General features: G+C 38.8%; 1 protein-coding gene across 2 annotated transcripts; it reads right to left on the bottom strand.

Annotated features, from left to right (window-relative positions):
* Positions 1-3,125: 3,125 nt before the first annotated feature.
* sfrp1a (secreted frizzled-related protein 1a) lies at positions 3,126-17,182 on the bottom strand. Of its 2 annotated transcripts, none has more exons than XM_077522877.1 (3): positions 16,526-17,182; positions 11,938-12,018; positions 3,126-4,421 (listed from the first exon to the last, which is right to left on the bottom strand). In XM_077522877.1, the coding sequence occupies exons 1-3, from the start codon at positions 17,031-17,033 to the stop codon at positions 4,096-4,098; spliced, it is 915 nt and encodes a 304-aa protein (XP_077379003.1). In that variant the 5' UTR covers positions 17,034-17,182; the 3' UTR covers positions 3,126-4,095. The 2 variants fall into 2 exon arrangements, with proteins under 2 accessions (XP_077379003.1, XP_077379004.1); XM_077522878.1 differs by lacking the exon at positions 3,126-4,421 and adding an exon at positions 8,902-9,417.
* Positions 17,183-17,871: the final 689 nt, after the last annotated feature.

The raw sequence follows: 17,871 nt of genomic DNA, 5'->3' as shown, positions 1-17,871 counted from the left end.
TTGGCTCCCAGTGGTGTCACCATAAAATATAATATGTGGCTGGATTTATAGCATTTGAAGGGACGGGGCCAGGGCAGGGAAAGGACAAGTGTCACTTTTTAAAGCCTTAAAACTCAGCAATTGCCCACTTATCCGAAAAGTAAAACATCTGGAATTGGTGTCTAAAACATTTTTGGAAATTGTATTAAGATGTGCCATGAATGTTAAAAGCACATGGTTATTGAGTTCAGAAATGAAGCTGTCGATACTTACTGTACATCAGTGCTTCTCAATTATTTTCTGTCATGCCCCCCCTAGTAAGAAGAAAACGCCCCCCCATCTGGAATGCATCTGAAATTCAAAAATAACATTAAATCCTTAATTAAACTATAAACATTGACTGACCATGTCAAACCATATGATACGGAAAAATAAAATTACATAAAATCAATAAATAATAATGCATTCAAACTGGTCACCAACATTAACTCAGGAGCACAATATTAAAAAAAAAAAAAAAAAAAAAAAAAACTTAAAAAAATAAATAAAAAATAAATACAATAATTTGTGCTGATTTTTTATTTATTTTTTTTTGCTGTGTGCAAAGCGCGCATGCTCAGTGCAAACAAAACCCCTACACCACCGAGCGAATGCTCCCTGCGCACACTCTGCCAATAATGAGAACACCACTGCCCCCTAATGTAGTGGAGGTGCAATTGCACTTTATTCTAGGACAGTAAAAAAAAAAAAAAAAAACATCAAAATAAAAAACTAAAAAAGCATGTTCCCCGAGGTCAAACGCGCCCCCCTTGATGGAGCCTCGCGCCCCCCTGGGGGTGGGGGCCGCCCCACTATTTGAGAAGCACTGCTCTGTACATGGTCACATTTGCTAGCTGAAGGCATTTTTTGACACTTTCAACTGTCACACAACTGTAAAAATAATATCATAAAAAATACTATATTAAAATGAAAAATTAGGTAATAACGAACTACGATGGGAGATGAAGGACGTGGCTTCAATGACAGTGAGCAAAAGGGCAATTGCATGTGATTTGTCTTCACATTAACATTAAAAACGGGCGAGTGTGGCTTTCATTTGGTTCTTTTATTTTTGATACGACTCACTGTACTTCCTATATTGTACTGAGCAACCAGGACATAGATTGATGTCTCACTTTGGGCATGAGATTAATACGAAGTCACAGGTAACTAACTAGCTTGCTTGGCTCCTTTGTTTCAATAAGAAAATGGAAGGGAAAAAGAAACATCTGGAAGTTCATTAAGATGAAGTCTAGCACGATGTTTGAGCATCAAGTCGTTTTGTGTGACTTACAAGACATATTTTTCCCCACAATGTTGGATGGCTGACAAATTGTAAGAAGGGCGATCAAGGGTCCAGTGTGTGTGCGTGCGTTTGCGTGTGTGTGTGCATCTGTTTGTCTGCGTGAATGAGAGAGCGAGTAAGGCATAAATCCAACCAGATGCTTTTCGCAGATCATTTGTTAATTGGACAAAGCTGGATTCTGACTGTGGTTTTTCTGCTTTTTTTTTTTTTTTTTTTTTTTTGAAAACAGTTAAAGTAATGATTCATGAGGAAAGTCCACAACTGAGAAAGGTTTACCAAACTTTTACAGGAATAAGATGGGTTTGTTTGTTTATCCTGTTTTTATAACAAGCTCATTCGTTTACAAAATGTTTTTTTGTATAATGATAAATTTATATTGGCTGCACGGGGAATGGCTGGTTAGCGCGTCTGCCTCCCATGCTGAGGACGTGAGATCGAGTCCGGGCTTTGACCTTCCTGGATGGGTTTTCTCCGGGTACTCCGGTCTAATCCCACATTCCAAAGACATGCATGGCAAGTTAACTCATTCAGTGCCATTGACGGCTATACACGTCAAAGATCCATTTTTACTGGGCTGGCAGTGAATGAGTTAATTGGCCGCTCTGAATTGGGATAGGCTCCAGCACCCCTGTGACCCTTGTGGATGGATGGATAAATGTATAAAATTGTTGAAAGGTTCGTGATCCTCTTCCTGAATAAAGACTTAAACAACCATATGCCCTCTGTTCGTAGACTGCTCCGCTGCACTCTAAAAAGAGAATTGTTGCGTCAATGTAAGATTACAAATGGAATTGTTGACCAACTTCAAAAAATTGCTTCAGTTGGTAGCACATGATAGAATTAAGTTAATCCAAAGTGAATATAGTATGTTTAATTAATTATGAGTTCAATATTTTTTCACTTTGGATACATTTTGGATTTAATATATTAACTTTAAAAAATGTAAAATTCTACTCGATTCTATTCTTCACCCGTCTTCTGCTGAGGATAGGAAATAGAGAATGTGGGCTTCCATAACTCCCACGCAATGCCACGGGCTGATTGCATAAATTCCACATTCCAAACAAGTAGAAGTGAAGATTTACAAATCGTTTTCAAAAAATAACATACATTATTCTAATTTTTTTAAATCCCGTTTTCTTGGGTTTTATGAGCTGGAGGCCCAAATTATGTAAAAATAGAGGGGGAAAAAAAGTAATACTTTAAATTGTGGGCTCTGAATCTATATGAAAGTTTAACTTTTTGAATAGCGTGGGAATTAATCAACTTTTTCATCATATTCTAAATTTTCGGAAAGGGTCTATATTCCATTTTGCAATTTATTTGCCAGCTCTGCTGAATTTCCAACCTAATTAAACCCATTACTGTAGTAGTAATATAAATACATATATATAAATATATATATATATATATATATATATATATATATATATATATATATATATATATATATATATATATATATATATATATATATATATGCAATAGACATGACATATTTGCGTGTCTAAACCAATGAAACGCATAATTTGATGTCAACACTGCTGGTTCATGATTGGATCTTAACTAACCAATCACAATCGCAGTTGATTTGCATGATGTTCGTGTTAAAAATGTTACATATAAGCTTATAAGTTTACAACATGTTGCAGCCATATTTTCCTGGCGCCTACTATAGAAACTAAAAACACGAGATAACCCCCCCACCAAAAAAAAAAAATGTCTGAAGGGGCTACGCACTCTCGAGAACACTCCAACCATCCGTGCTCTTCACTCGGAGGACAAATAAAACACAACACAATTTAGGTTTTCCCTATTTATGTCAAATTTGTATGTACACATAATAGTCAGAAAGGCACACAAAATAGTGCTAAAACAGACCAGCAATATCAAGCAAAACACTCTAGATGACGATTAATATTTTTTTTCCATCTGAAAAAAAAAATGTCAAACTGCAAACAATTTCAATTTAGCGAAATAATGATTACTGCAAATGCTCAGTGGTGTGATTTTGTGAGTGCCACACAATATTTGGTCACGATTGCATGATGGCAAAATATGTTACAACTGGAATATATCTTTTTGTGAGAGTTTGCAAGACGCATGAATGAAAACAAGCTAAGTGGCGGTCTTCAGCTGAATCATCTTATTTTTCACTTGCTCATTAAGAAACGTGATGCGCTCTGAATTGTTATAACTCAAAACACTAATATATATAGCATAAAGAATAATCATGATACTAATCACTTAGTTTTTTGTTTTTTTTTAATACTTTGGAGGTAAATAACAAAACCAGTCTCAGTTTTGTGGTCCAGGTCTAAAAAAAAAAAAGAAGAATCGTAGAAATAGAATAACCAGAAAGCTGGATTGTTACTGAATGATACTGTAACTATGTTTTTGCATTCTCATGACTAAAATACAGACAGAACCAACAGAAGTTCTCCGATGAAAGTGTTCTGTTACCATCAAACAAAATAGGCTGACATGTTGGACGTCCACATTTGAGAATGAATATGTGGAAATTGGGGATACAGAAGAGAAGTTTCTCAACTGAAGAAATAAAGAAGAAACAACTCTTCAATTTATGATGACATCACTCACTCAAAAACTGTAAAAAATGATATATTGCAAATGATATATGTAAACATAGAAAGATGTAGCCACATAAACAAACAAACAATTAAAAAAAAAAAAAAAAGAAGCAAAGTTTCGGAGTTGAATGCATGTGCAAGTTCATATGAAGGAGGCGCCGTGACCAATTGGAAGCCATCTTATTTGAAGACGTTTTCGAAGGCGGGGCATTTGTGGGTCTTGAGTTTCTTGATGGCCTTTTTGAACTCTTTGCTGGACTTGTCCCACTTGTGGATGCCCGTGAGCAGGAACTGCTTGTCAACCTTCCGGCCCATGATAAGATACTGGTTCCCCAGATTGTCCAGCTGCTGACACGGGCAGTCGGCACCGTTCTTCAAGTACATCACGAGCTTCTTCAAGTCCTTCTTCTTCAGGTTGCCCGCTTTCAGCATCTTCTTCCGCTTCTGAAAGGTCACCTTGCGGTCCATGTTTTCTCGCTTCACCTCTTTGATCTTGGTCTTAAAGGCTGCAGAGGGCAAGGAATTACGCACATCAATTAATTGATTATACGTGATGAATGTCTTGATGTAAAAACTTGAAATTGAATCAGAAAATTCAAATGAAAAACAATAACAAAACGTGAAAAATTCATGTCCGTTCGTCTTTTCTATAACCAGAAATCACTTGAACTGAAGCTGTTTTAAGTTTCTCCCACATTTTTTAATTATAAAAGCAAATGTTAGACTTTTAACTCTTTTACCGCCAACAACGTTTATTGACGTATACTAAAATCACAATGAGTGCCACCAATAACGTTAATTTATTTTGCAAGGTCCACAGATTATTGTGTTTATTGCTATAAAAGCATGGAATCTATCAAAAGAAATATTAAAGTCTCTTCTTTTATCAGGAAAAAAAAAGTATGTTTCTATTTGTTTCCGTTTTGCAGCAATTAGCATTAGAAGAGAGCTAAGTTTAATCAGTTTTCACAAATCTATTTAAAATTGTAAGTAATTGAGCTTTTTTTTCTAGATGGCTCTGGTTGATCTCCTTTGATCTGCTGCCACCTGCTGGCCGTTTGTGTAATAACTACCATTTCTGCAACCGTTCTTTGCAGTTGAGAGGCTGCATCAAAGCCTTATGTATGCTCTAGCATAAAAAACAAAACAAAACAAAAACGTATAAATACGTCTTTGGGACACTTAAAACATTAAAAAACGTATTTACACGTTATTTGGGAGAAGATGAGTTAAAAACTATGGGGTGGTAGCTGGGAAGGTTCCTCCGTCATGTGTAGGGGGACCTCAGGTGTTGCCTCCCTCCCCTAAGTCTTCTTCCAAGTCAGTCCCCAGGCACACAGCTAGTAGGTGTCTCCCTCTTTCATGGGGCCACAATCCTCAAACCCATGCAGGCTCTCACACGGTACTGTAAAACAGCCGACAACACACCGGCACACGCGCTCCAAAACACAAGGCCACCACCAGCAAATCTTCAGCCTCCATAAAAACAATCAAACAAAAAAAAACGTATAAATACGTCTTTGGGACACTTAAAACATAAAAAAAACGTATTTACACGTTATTGGGAGCAAATGAGTTAAGTATCGTGAACATGACGACGACGATATCGTGGCAGTTTTAATATCACGATATCACGATATTGCGCTTATCATTACATCCCTAAACATGAGGGCAGTTATTTCCTATTTTCATATGCATACAAGAAACATTAAACATACTGTATGTTACGTAACTGGGTGTTTTGTTTTATTGTTGTAGCTTGCCTCTGCCTGACAGCAGTTTTTCCTGGTAAATTAGTTCGGCTTAAGATCTGGCAGCCATAAAGCCAAACAGAAGCGTGTGCCGCTGTCTCCCATTCACAATGAATGGCAACGTGGCTCATCCAAGTGGCTGAAGGGATCAGTCCTGCAGTACAGAACTGCCCCGTTCACGATGTCAGCGAGGGGGAAAGCAATTTGGCAACGACAACAAAGTGAGCTGTCCTAAGCAGAGACGAGGTTTAATTGAAGGGTGTTGGGAGTTTTTGTGTGCAATTGAAGTCCCATAAAACTCGAAGCATGGAGAGAGAAATTGCGGTGGGAACAAAGTGTGGAGTGACACAGGCCGTAAATCTGTTCCGAGCTGAGTGCCGTGCAGATTTGTGTTTGACGGAGGGAAATTCATCAGGATCCCTGAAACATTAGGGAGTGTGATCGTGTTGAGGGAATGACTTAAAAGCATGGGTGTCAAATGTACGGCCCGCGGGCCGGATCAGGCCCGCAAAGGGGTTTAACCCGGCCCACGAGATAAAGTAAAAAATAATTTGTAATGTCGGGCCAGTTAATCAGCTGTCCACAATCAAAACATATCAACTTAGAATTTCACAAGCAGTCCTCAGATGAGCAATGCAACTTGTACGGGGGATCGTCCTGGATGTCATTATTTTACACACAACCTAAAGTTACGATGTATTTATTTATTTATTTATTTATATTTTAAATCATAGACCGACATAAACATGTTAAATACGACACAAATTAATTACTGGTAACACAATAGATGTGACAGATTAACATCATTAACTCATTTGCTCCCAAAAACGTATAAATACGTTCTATTTTAAATATTAAGTATCCCAAAGAGTTTTTTTTATTTTTTATTATGATACAGCATACAGAAGGCTTTGATGGAGCCTCTGAACTGAAGAGAACCGTTGAAGCAATGGTAGTTCTTACAAAAATGGCCAGCAGGTAGCAGCAGAGTATAAGAGATCAACCACGGTTTACAAGCGTTTACCCAGTTTTAAACAGATTTGTGAATCATGATAAAACTTATATTCTAATGCTAATTGCTGCAAAACAGAAAAGAAGAGACTCCAATCTTTCTTTTGGTAGGTTCCGTGTTTTTATAACAATAGAAGACAATATTCTGTGGGCCTTGCAAAAATCTGTCAAAATCTAGGAAAACAGCTGGGTGAGAAGGGGGTTGCTTAAGTGAAAATGGCGGCGAGTGAATGCGTTAACTGCGCCACACAATGGATTCTGGGAAGAATATATATGCAAAACAGGTAGATTTTACACGTCCAGAACACATACAGGCCAAGTGTTGCCGCGTTAGATTTGCATTCATGGTGTTTTTTTTTGGAACAATATGATTACAGTTGAGCTCCATAATTTAGGGCTAGCCCACAAATGGAGAAAATGTGCGTATAATTGACGCCAACAGTTATATACCATTATTTTACCGATCCGGTAATATATTATCCTCTATGCGGCCTCTGAGCTAATATGAGTTTGACAGCCCTGCTTTAAAGTGTTACTTTTTTCAGCAAACATTCTGATGTATTGGAAGCAGAGCAAGTAGAAGAATCCCTCCTTACATTTAACTACTCTGAATCAAAAGCTGACTTGGCTTAATTATTATTATTTTCTGCTTTTTCTAAGGTCAAACCACATGGGGACGTGCCTGTGCATTAAGCAGGAATCATTAATGTGCATGTGTAAAAATGTTGAGGAGATACCAAAAAGACAACAACAACAATTTAAACTCCGCCTCTAAATGAGAACAGATTTTCAACCATTTCCAGTAAGTACGATTTTCAGTGGTCAAAGAGGGCAAGCCACTGCCAGAGTGGGTATATTTAATAAGGATTTCTGCAAAAAAAAAAGTCAATGACTCATTCCTTAAAACCTCACCAAGCTTATCCATCTCATTGTTGCACTGAAAGGAACAGGAAGTATTTCAAACATATCTATTTTATGGTCCACCCCAAACAAAATCGACAAGCCTGTGTGTAAAGTCAGCTTGTAAACTTGGTCCCAAATCCTGCTGCCCCCATTCCCTTGTTTTCAAGTCAAAACTGAGCACAATGCATGCCATAGGTGTGAAAAACGTCATAATCTTAGTGTGGGTCTCTTCTAATTTGCGTGTATTTAATTGGTTTCCCGAATACATGCCATGAAGTCATGCTTGGCTTCAAACGCAGTTGGAAATATTTTGCACTTTGCGCGTCCTACACGAAACACTCTCAAGTTGGCCGGCTGGAAGAAGAAGCAGATGTTTGGCCGAGATGTTGCAAAAAATGCTATGTGCTGTCATGCTGCCGTACATTTCTTGATACCACATCGCAATTAACTCTTTCACTCCCAGCCATTTGGACTGAAACAATCCCCTTCACTTGTCTGGATTTGGACTGATTTTGCAAGGCCCACAGAATATACTGTGTTCGAGTGCTATCAAAACATGGACACCTACTAAAGGAAAGATTAGTCTCTTTTGTCATCAGGAAAAAAAAAGAACATTGGGGAAAAAAGAAGAGCTTGTTGGAACATGGCCCTGGCTGATCTCTTATACTCTTCTGCCACCTGATGGCCGTTTTTTGTAATACTACCATTGCTTTAAGTGACCTCTTCAGATCAGAAGCAAAAATAAAGCCTTCTGTTTGCTGTAGCATTTAAAAAAAAAAAAAAACATTAAAAAAAACGTATAAATACGTTTTTGGGAGTGAAGGACAAAGTATTAAAAACACATTTTATACGTTTTTGGGATTGAATGAGTTAACGCAACGCCGTAACGGGATCAAAGTGGCCTATCCCTAAGACGTGTTTCTGAAACGGCGATGTTTGTTTAATGCAGGTCACCGGGGCATCATTGTCTGCGTCAACTCACAAGACAACTTTTAACGAGGAAACAAAAGCAATTTTCCTCCAGGATGGAATAAGGAAATAATGTGCTTACCACCCTTTTGGCAAACGACGACGCAATTGGCAGAAAGGCCAGACTCATTACCAGTCTAAACAACAAGGCAAAACATGAAACAATAACTTTCAACCTGGGATGGGATAAGGAAGAAAATCTGTTTTTAATATTCATGCTAGGTCAGCAGGGAATGTGGAAGGAAGTCAGCTTGCCAATATATTGTGGAGCAGCTCGTGAATAAAAGTTTGTAAATGCTCTTTCTGACGACAATCAAATACTTCCATTCGACTTCCTTCTCAGAGTGGTTTGTTTAGGTTGTACTCCATCTGGTTTCCATTGCAGTTGGCCAGATGACCCTTCAATGCGATGAATGCAGACATCTATATGGCTTCAATACAGACTATTTCCTGTGAAGATTTGATCTGATTTCTCAAACAAGGGGACAATCCTTATAATCCATATATACACCAGTAATTCTCAGACATTAACTCACACTTTTTTTTTCATAGTTTGGCTTGTCCTGTGACTTATAATTAGTTGTGAGTTGTACATCACGTTGAAACCTTTATACTTTTGGTCAGTCCACACGTGTGGGTGTTATTTTTTTATGAATTATTGACAATCAAAAGTGTTGAAAATTGGTGATGGAATGTTGAATGAACACATTCAGTTTTGTTGGGGGTCTCCTCAAAAGCGACAATTTTGGAGGTGCAAGGTTTTGGCCTGATTGACACTCAAAATAGCCGTTCCCTAATTGTGTTGACTTTCTGTCCGTTACTGCCACCTTGCTTCCACTGGTGGTGATGCACCAAATGCATTTGCAGGCTGCCAAAAGACAAGAAGAAATGGGAGGGGGTAAAAAAAATAAACCAAAAAAAAGCACTCAAGCATTACCGCCAGTGAACACCTTCTTTATAGTAATCTTAAGGGACAATAACCGACAAGGGTTCTACCTATGGCCACAATGCAACGTGGAATTCTACTTAAAGGTGGATTCAAGGAGTTTTTTTTCAAAAAGTGGAAGCCAAACATCTGTTTGTTCTCAGGTATTTTCAAAGTACGCGGTCAGCTTGGTGGAACTACAACGACGAACGGCCGAATCCGAAGCTTAGCGGCTACATGCTACAAACACTTGAAGTGCGCATGCGCAGCTAGGAACGAGCACGCACGACGTCGTTACGCAGATTGATCATTACTTATCATTACTTTTATCAATCTTTGTTACTTTGTATAATGTGTTTTATTGTCTGTTTTTTTTTTCTGTTTCTGTGATCTATGGAAGCCCATTCCCGCCAGTAAAAAAAAAAAAAAAAAAAAAGGGAGGTTTTTTTTTGCTCCCGCCAGTAAAAAAATAAATAAATAAATAAATACATAAATAAATTACTAAATAAATAAATAAAAATAATATTTATTTCCACCGTCAGAAACCGCCAGTGGATTTTTTTATTTTTATTTTTTTTTACGTTAGAACGAGAATCCGCCAGTGATTTTTTTTTTTTTTCTTAACACGTTCGAACGAGAATCCGGCAGTGGGAAAAAAATAAAAAAATCACTGGCGGATTCTCGGTCTACGTAAAAAAAACAAAAACTCCCTTTTTTTTTTTTTTTTTTTTTTTTTTTTTTTACTGACGGGAATGGGCTTCCAGAGTGATCTGCCTGAGGGCAATGGATGGAAATTGTGTGGTGTGTTTACATGCATGAGTCCCATGTAATGTTCACTAACATGCGTTGTTCAGACTAAATAAAACTGAAATTGAAGTTGAAAAATTGCTCAGTCCATGTATTTTTATATATATTTTTCGCGTCATTGTGCACTCGCCGAAAGGTGGGCGACGTCATTGACGGGAAGGGACGGTTAAAAAAAAAAAAGTGCACGGGCTCTGTCTGATGCGCTAACAGTGTGTGTGTTCAGAGAGGAAGAGCATGCTCTAATTTTTGAACCCAGACTCTTATAAAGCAATCAGCAGCTCGTGCTTGAACTTGGTACTTTATAATGCACTGGGCTCCAACACTTCTTTTTGGGGGGGCACTCGGAATAACCAAAATGCTCAACAGAATGGTCAGAGTGAAGCAGTGCAAAATCCCTCAACATAACCCATGTTGAGGGATTTTGGTTGGGGGCTCGTCCCAACTTCTGTTCTTGGTCCTGTTTTTTTGGGGGGGGGGGAATACATTTCCCAAAAATATCTGACTTATACTCCAAAGCAACTTATATGTTTCTTTTCTTCCCCCCAATGCATTGATCTTGTCCAAAAATATCATCATATATTTATTAGAGCTGTCAAACAATTACATTTTTTAATCAGATTAATCACATCTTAAAATTGTATTAATCATGATTAATCGCTTAATTAAAAAGGATTCTTTGTCAACGTTTTTTGCCTGCCAAATTTAAAGAGCACTATTATTTTTGTTTTCAACATTTAATATGAGGATGTCTTCAAAAAATTTTATCCACTGCACATGCTCATCCTCTTTTACTAATCACTTAATAATTTAAAATGAAAAAAAAAATACCCCAATAGTTTGACATGAACAAATACTGTGAATGTCATATGTAAACATTTATTAAATGTTTTACTTTAATACATGTAATTATTTTTATTGCTCAAACACAGCCTGTGCTCCCTTTAAAGTAACCATCCTGTGTCAGCTAAAGGATCATCTGCGGTCAGAATTAATAGTGTGATTAATCTGCATTAATACATGATTAATGCTATAATTTTTTTGTGATTATTTAATTAGTTAACACTTTAACTTTGACAGCACTAATTATTAATGGCACTGATTGCAAGCTAATATTTTACGAGTACTTTTATATTATTTATATAATATATTTATCTATATTTTTAGTAGATTTTTGGTTATCCATTGTGTTTTATAGGATAATTAGCATTGCATGATTTCTGTTAATCATTATTTCATTTTATTCAGAAGTCTAAACGATACGGGTAATATTCGGGTAACAGTTGGCCCAGACGGCAAAAAAAAACAAAAACATTCAACTTTACTGCTGTGTGGCGCTGTCACATAAAGACTTTAACGACCTCACTTCATTAGCCACTGAACACAATCCTCTCCCAATCCAGACAAACTGTGACTTGTGACCAAAAGATAAAACCTGAGAACTGGTTTGAGTCACATGAAAAAATACTATCAGTTGTGTCGAAATAGCAAAGTACCCTTATAGAGGTTGCCCGCACTTTTAAAAAAAAAAAAAAAGAATGTTGCTTGACATGCTGAAACAAAGTTTATGTAGAGGTCAAAAGCTGTTTTAAGATAGATGATGGAAATTAAACGAATGCTGTTCACGGGAAAATGTTTATGCATAAACTTTATCCTTACCAAATTCGCTGGCACACATATGCTCCAACATGGCATCCGTTTTCATTTCATTGTCACAGGGAGGGCAGATGGGAGAATAACCTGCAGAGAAATCAGGGGACAAAGTATGTAAAGTATAATGGCATGAAAATTACATTTGCAATCAGACAAGAGCAATTTACAGTATACTGTATCCCTATTAGGGACGTCACGATAAGGACAATATCGTGATATCGTGATATTAAAACTGCCACAATATCGTCGTCGTCATGTTCACAATATTTAAAAGGAACACGTCTGTTAAAAAGAAAAAAAGTCAGGTTGATTTCCATTTGTGCAGTTGTAGCACCCTCTAGTGGCTAGTTTATTAGTGCAATTTAATTTTCATTAGGGATGTTTTGGCCTTCTATGTTTAAAATCTATGCTAATTGTTAGATGTAGGGGAACCTAATTTGCTTGTGAAGCGATCAATATGTGTTTGCATCAGCAAGTAAGTGCCTCAATATTATTATCAGAGATTGTAGGTGGTTGATATGCATTGCTGTAATGTACAAAAGCACAATATTGTGTTTTTTTTTTTTTAAATATAAGTTCTCTTTTTTACAATATTGTGATCTCTTTTAAATATCGCCAACGCCCCCACAATATCGTGATAATTATCGCATTGTGACCTTTATATCGTGACAATATCGTATCGTGATGACTCCACAGCATTTTGGCTGCATGACCAAATCATATTTAGTGTTTTAAAAACTCCAGTCGTTGCCTTTTTAAGCTTTGTATGCCCTTAAAACCTGCCACAGCGAGGAATGTTTTCAACAGCTGTCACTAAAATAGGCAGAAAGCAATGTTTTTTTTGTTTTGTTTTTTTGTTGTTGTTTTTTTTACATTCTGATTGCGTGTGTTTGAACGTGTGCTTTCGATTTAACCAAACTACTCGCAGCATTTCGCAATCACACAGGGGTAAAATGGAGGCTAAACAAATAGTTTTCTCTCCATTGCCAGTTGTCCATTACATGTGTTTAACAAAAGTTCGTCAAAGTGACACCCTGGTGTAAAGAGCTTGTGAAAACAGACACTGTTTACCAAGCCTCGCAGTCCCTTTGCTTGTTTGAGATGGTTTCTCCTTTTAAATCAATTATCACCAAATTGTGTGTCGCAACAGGGGAGTTGTAAGCCCTGTTGGCTGACATCTTTTGAACAACAATGACGGAAAGCTGGACGGATATGTTTGCATGCTGATGCTAGCAGCGGTTAAGTTCGTACCAAGCAGACCAGTGACAACAACTGATAACAGGTGATGTCTGTCGAGCGGGGACATCTGTGTGGTCCACTCGACTCTTTTTAGAAAAACAGGCCTCGGTCCATCCATACCAACGTGTCAGTCAATAACAGCCGCCTCCTTGACACACACGGGGGCCGTGTCCTCTGCTCAGGTACAGTGAGCGGCTGTGTAATCGCTGGGAGATGGCACAGTCGGCCCATTTATAGCTCACGTGTAGTGCGAAAAAGCCTTCAAGTGGTGTCGTTAAAGCGTCAGATGGAAATCGAAGTGAGTTGATGATGTGATGATGGAACCCCCCCCCTCTATGTTTGGTTGAAAATGAATGAGATGGCTGTACATTCCCTACCCGGGTGTAACAACTCACTTGAGGCATGTGGCGTCGGGGGGCACAGCAACACAACAGCAAACCGTACTTTTATAATCAACCCACACTTTGTCTTTCCCCAGACTTGCTGGTTTTGGCCATCTTTCAAGGTTCCTCTGGTATTTGTCAGCTTGGCTCGGCCTGGAAACAGGACGCCCCCCCCCCCCCCCTCCCTTTCCCTCCCCTCCATTGATTCAGTGTGAGGTGTGTGAGTCAGCCTCTGCAGGTTTGGGGAATGAGCAGCCTGCAGAGAGCCATTCGTAATGGATGACGGCTCGCGGTGGGGGTGGGACGGTTGGTGCGGCTTGTCGTCTTTGGCAGCTCGTTTTAAGATTGCTTAAGAAGTTGACAAACCTCCGAATTTTAAGGTCCCCGTTGAGGCAATATTGAAAGAAGATGTGCGTCTTTTTCCTGTTTTGTTTAACTTATCATTGAATAGTCCTAATAAACTGAGCTATTCTTTTTTTTTTTTTTTTTGTGGGCTTCTACCCAACATTGTATTTTGCTACTCAATGAGCACAGCATAAAAACGATCATTTTAGCGATCCATCACATTAAGTAAACAACATGCGGACAGCTTTTTGTGGTCATGGATTCAAGTCCCTTTAGTACAGACTAAGAAATTACAATCATGTTAGATGTGGGTTGACGTTGCAAAGTAGAATGCGCTTCCTCAAAAGGCTGCATTCGGTTTGTTTGTGTTGGGATTTACATCGTCACACCTTCACCCCTGAAACAACAATATCAAGCCAATATATCTGCACCCAGTGTCACATTTTACAGGGCGGCAAAAGTGGCCACTGTTTGTTTTTTCAGCAGGGGCACTTTGGCTTGATTTCTCGGTCACTTCATTGTTCTTCACAGTTGTCGGTGACCACATTAGACAATTTGGATTGCTGAGTAGGGCAATGAATTTAAAGGCAAAACAAATGAGCGGATTAACAACTGGTGACGTTTTAGGGTAAAACAATGGCTGGCGTTTTTAAGGATAATGTTGTACACATCCAGTATTTTATGTCATTTCAACCACTTTGGGTTTAGAACTTGACTGGAGAACTTGAAAACGCGCGTGTTCAAAAAATTATAGACTGACTAAACATCCTCATTTGCCCGGATAATTCCACTTTTCCATCATTATTGTCTTTTTTTTTTTTTTTTTTTACATATATAAATTCATGAAAATGTCCAGATTTTAATGTGCGATAAATGTGATGCAATGTGCACAATGTTACCACGACTGGTTGACCATGAACTCCCCACAAATTGATTGCAAGCGGTGTGGGGAAAAAAGAAAGGCGGGCTTTTGTTTTGTTTTGTTTTTTGTTTTTTTTAAGCCAAAAAAAAAAAGTCAATTTTACAAAGCTCACTTCCTAAGCGTTCATCTAAGCCTACAAGCTACATTGGTGGCCCAGAACTTCAGCTCACCGCTAGTTCTTTATAGGTCAGTAACGATAATGGCAATATCGTGATATTAATCGTGATATTAAAACTGCCACAATATCGTCGTCGTCATGTTCACGATATTTAAAAGCTACACATCTGCTCAAAAAGTCAAGTTGATTTCCATTTGTGCAGTTCTAGCACCGTCTGCTGGCTAGTTTCTTAGTGCAGTTTAATTTTTACAAGGCATGTTTAGGCCCTTCTATGTTTAAAAGCACTAATGGTCAGATGAAGGGGATTGTAATTTGCTTGTGACTTGAGTTAATATGTGGAGGAACTAAATGTGTTTGTGCATTAGCAAGTAAGTGCCTCAATATTGTCGCCTTTTCTATGTATCGCCAACCTCCCCACAATATCGTGATAATTATCGTATTGTGAGCTTCATAACGTGATAATATCGTATCGTGATATTTGGAAATCGTTACATCCCTGGTTTACGCTGCCAAAAGCAGGGTGAGGGTTCGATCCCGGCTTGCGGCATTAATAATAATAATTAAGGATGGGCAAGTACCGACACCAGGTATCGGTATCGAGCCGATACCAGCCTTTTTTTCAAGTACTCGAGTACTCGTGACGCAGACGAGTACAAGCGACCGATGGCAGAGGGGGAAGACATTAAGTGAGTCCTCCTTGCCTGTAACTGGCGCAAGCTTGCAGCAGTTTTTCACCAAAACTTCACCGGTTTGGAAATACTTCAAAATTGTGAATCTTCAACTAAAAGAGCATTTTTGTGTTTTATTTTGAGCGTTAAGACTATTGAAGAGTGACTGTGCTGTTTTTTGTTTTTTTTTGGTCAAAATTAAAGTAAATATATTTGTTTAAAAATAGCTTTTAGTGATTTTTTTTTGGTCAAAATGTACTACTGGTATCGGCAGTTGGTATCGGTATCGGTGAGTACTGAGGGTCTGAGTATCGGCATCAGTATCGTTCTGAAAAAAGTGGTATCGAACATCCCTAAAAAAAGTAAGCGTCGATCTGTATTAGAAGTCCGTATTTGTTTAAAAATCTTTTAGTGATTTTTTTTTCATTTGTCAAAATGTACTACTGGTATCGGCAGTTGGTATCGGTATCGGTATCGGTCTGAAAAAAAAAGTGGTATTGAACATCCATATTAATATTAATAATAATAATAATAATAATAATAATAATATATAAGAAAGATCGAGTGTGGGAGTGAAATATGATGGGCTTGCAACTTTTGTCATTATTTATTAATTTATCAAGTAAGACGTTCTTCGGCGTTATTGTGACCGGTTTTCGGCTTATTGATGGTTCTGACCAAGTCATTTCAAAATAAGATCATGCCCAGGGGTTTTAAAAGAGCTCTGTTTCTGTTTTATTTTCCCATACAGAGGAGGCATGCATTAAAGTAGACAAACAGTTTTTTTTTTTTAATATGGATGGCATATTTGAATAAACTTTGAGCGTCCTCTGTTTTTTTTTGTGGAAAAGAAAATGTGGTCACCCAAAATAGGCTAATTATTAAAATACGGTGAAAAGAACGGTCTTTAGACTCTTACCCGTCTGCTTTGTGGATTCAGTGGCGTTGGGTTGAGTCATGGCGATGCACACGTCGTCTTGAGGGTATTTGTCGCAGGTGAGCATCTCCGGCCAGGGGAAGCCAAACGCCTCCATGATGGGGGTGCAGCCGTCCCGCACGGCCTCGCACAGCCATCTGCACGGGTAGATGGGCCGCTCCAGGCACACGGGCGCAAAGAGCGAGCAGAGAAACACCTGCGTGCCCGGGTGACAGTTCTTGTGCACCAGCGGCACCCAGCTGCTGGCCTGCTGCTTCACCTCGGCCATGGTCTCGTGCTCCAGCAGGTTCGGCAGCAGCATCTGAGCGTAGCCCACGTTGTGGCACAGTCGCAGGTCGTCCGGGATGTCCACACACTGCGGGGGCTTGCCGTAACTGCGCCCGCCGTTGTACGAGTCTGTCGACTTCCAGCTCAGATACTCGTACTCGGAGGCTCCGCATGCTGTCAGGAGCAGGATCACTCCAAAAGCTGCTTGAGAAGTTGTCTTCATTGCGCGATTCCAACCAGTGGGCTTCACAAATAAGATGTGCAAATAATGACCCGCTTGTATATGTAACGTAAAGTCCTTATACGTGTTGCGCTCCTCTTGAGCGTGTGCCTGCTGCAGAGTTTGCCGCTCAACTGATACGCGGTTCGAGCACAAGCGCACAAGAGGTGATTGTAAAGTGCGCGCTGGCCAATAAGAAAGCGCCTCACAGCCTTTTGGCACTATTGCGCTGTCAGTCAAAGCGCTTAATTACCCAATGTGTAAAAACTCCCCGGGAGGCTTTCCTATACCCTTCCTTTTACTCCCCTGCTTGTAGTTCCTTTGTCAGACCAAACTGCGGAATAGAAATGCCCAAAATAAATCACACAATGGTAAATGAACGGCTAATTCACGGGCTTACTTCGCCGCAGTCAAAAATTATCATAAGGGACATCAGAATGACTCAAATGCAAACATTATACTGAGCTGTAAGTGTCATATTTCAGTTTCAGTTTGTGAGACTCAAATGACACCTTTTGGCCCTTCAGAAAGAAGTGAGTCAAGTGGCAATCTAATCAGAGTCATTCATAAGATTTTCCAGATAGACTCATCTGATCATGCTCAGTGAGGATTTTCATGTTAAATGCACTGCTGCTAAAGTACAATTTGACATTATGACTTGCAGACACATCACGTCGTTCCGGAAGGATATTTTTTAGAGGAAATTTGCAGTTTTTTTGTTTAGTTTATGATGGGTGAAAAGTAGTGTTGTTCCGATACCGATACTGGCACCTCTGCCGATACGGCATTAAAACAGTGGTATCGGTATCAGTGACTACTCACAACTAACATGCCGATACCA

This window comes from Festucalex cinctus, chromosome 5 (assembly GCF_051991245.1).
Source record: "Festucalex cinctus isolate MCC-2025b chromosome 5, RoL_Fcin_1.0, whole genome shotgun sequence".
Taxonomy (NCBI): domain Eukaryota; kingdom Metazoa; phylum Chordata; class Actinopteri; order Syngnathiformes; family Syngnathidae; genus Festucalex; species Festucalex cinctus.
The sequence above is the reverse complement of the archived record's forward strand: the minus strand, read 5'-3'. Positions and strand labels throughout refer to the sequence as shown.

Coding starts and splice junctions, on each gene's coding strand:
- sfrp1a (XM_077522877.1), bottom strand. CDS start 17,033: ATGAAGACAACTTCTCAAGCAGCTTTTGGAGTGATCCTGCTCCTGACA. Junction 12,019..16,525: donor TGAATCCACAAAGCAGACGG/GTAAGAGTCTAA, acceptor ATTTCTCTGCAG/GTTATTCTCCCATCTGCCCT. Junction 4,422..11,937: donor TATGTGTGCCAGCGAATTTG/GTAAGGATAAAG, acceptor TGCCCTCTGCAG/CCTTTAAGACCAAGATCAAA.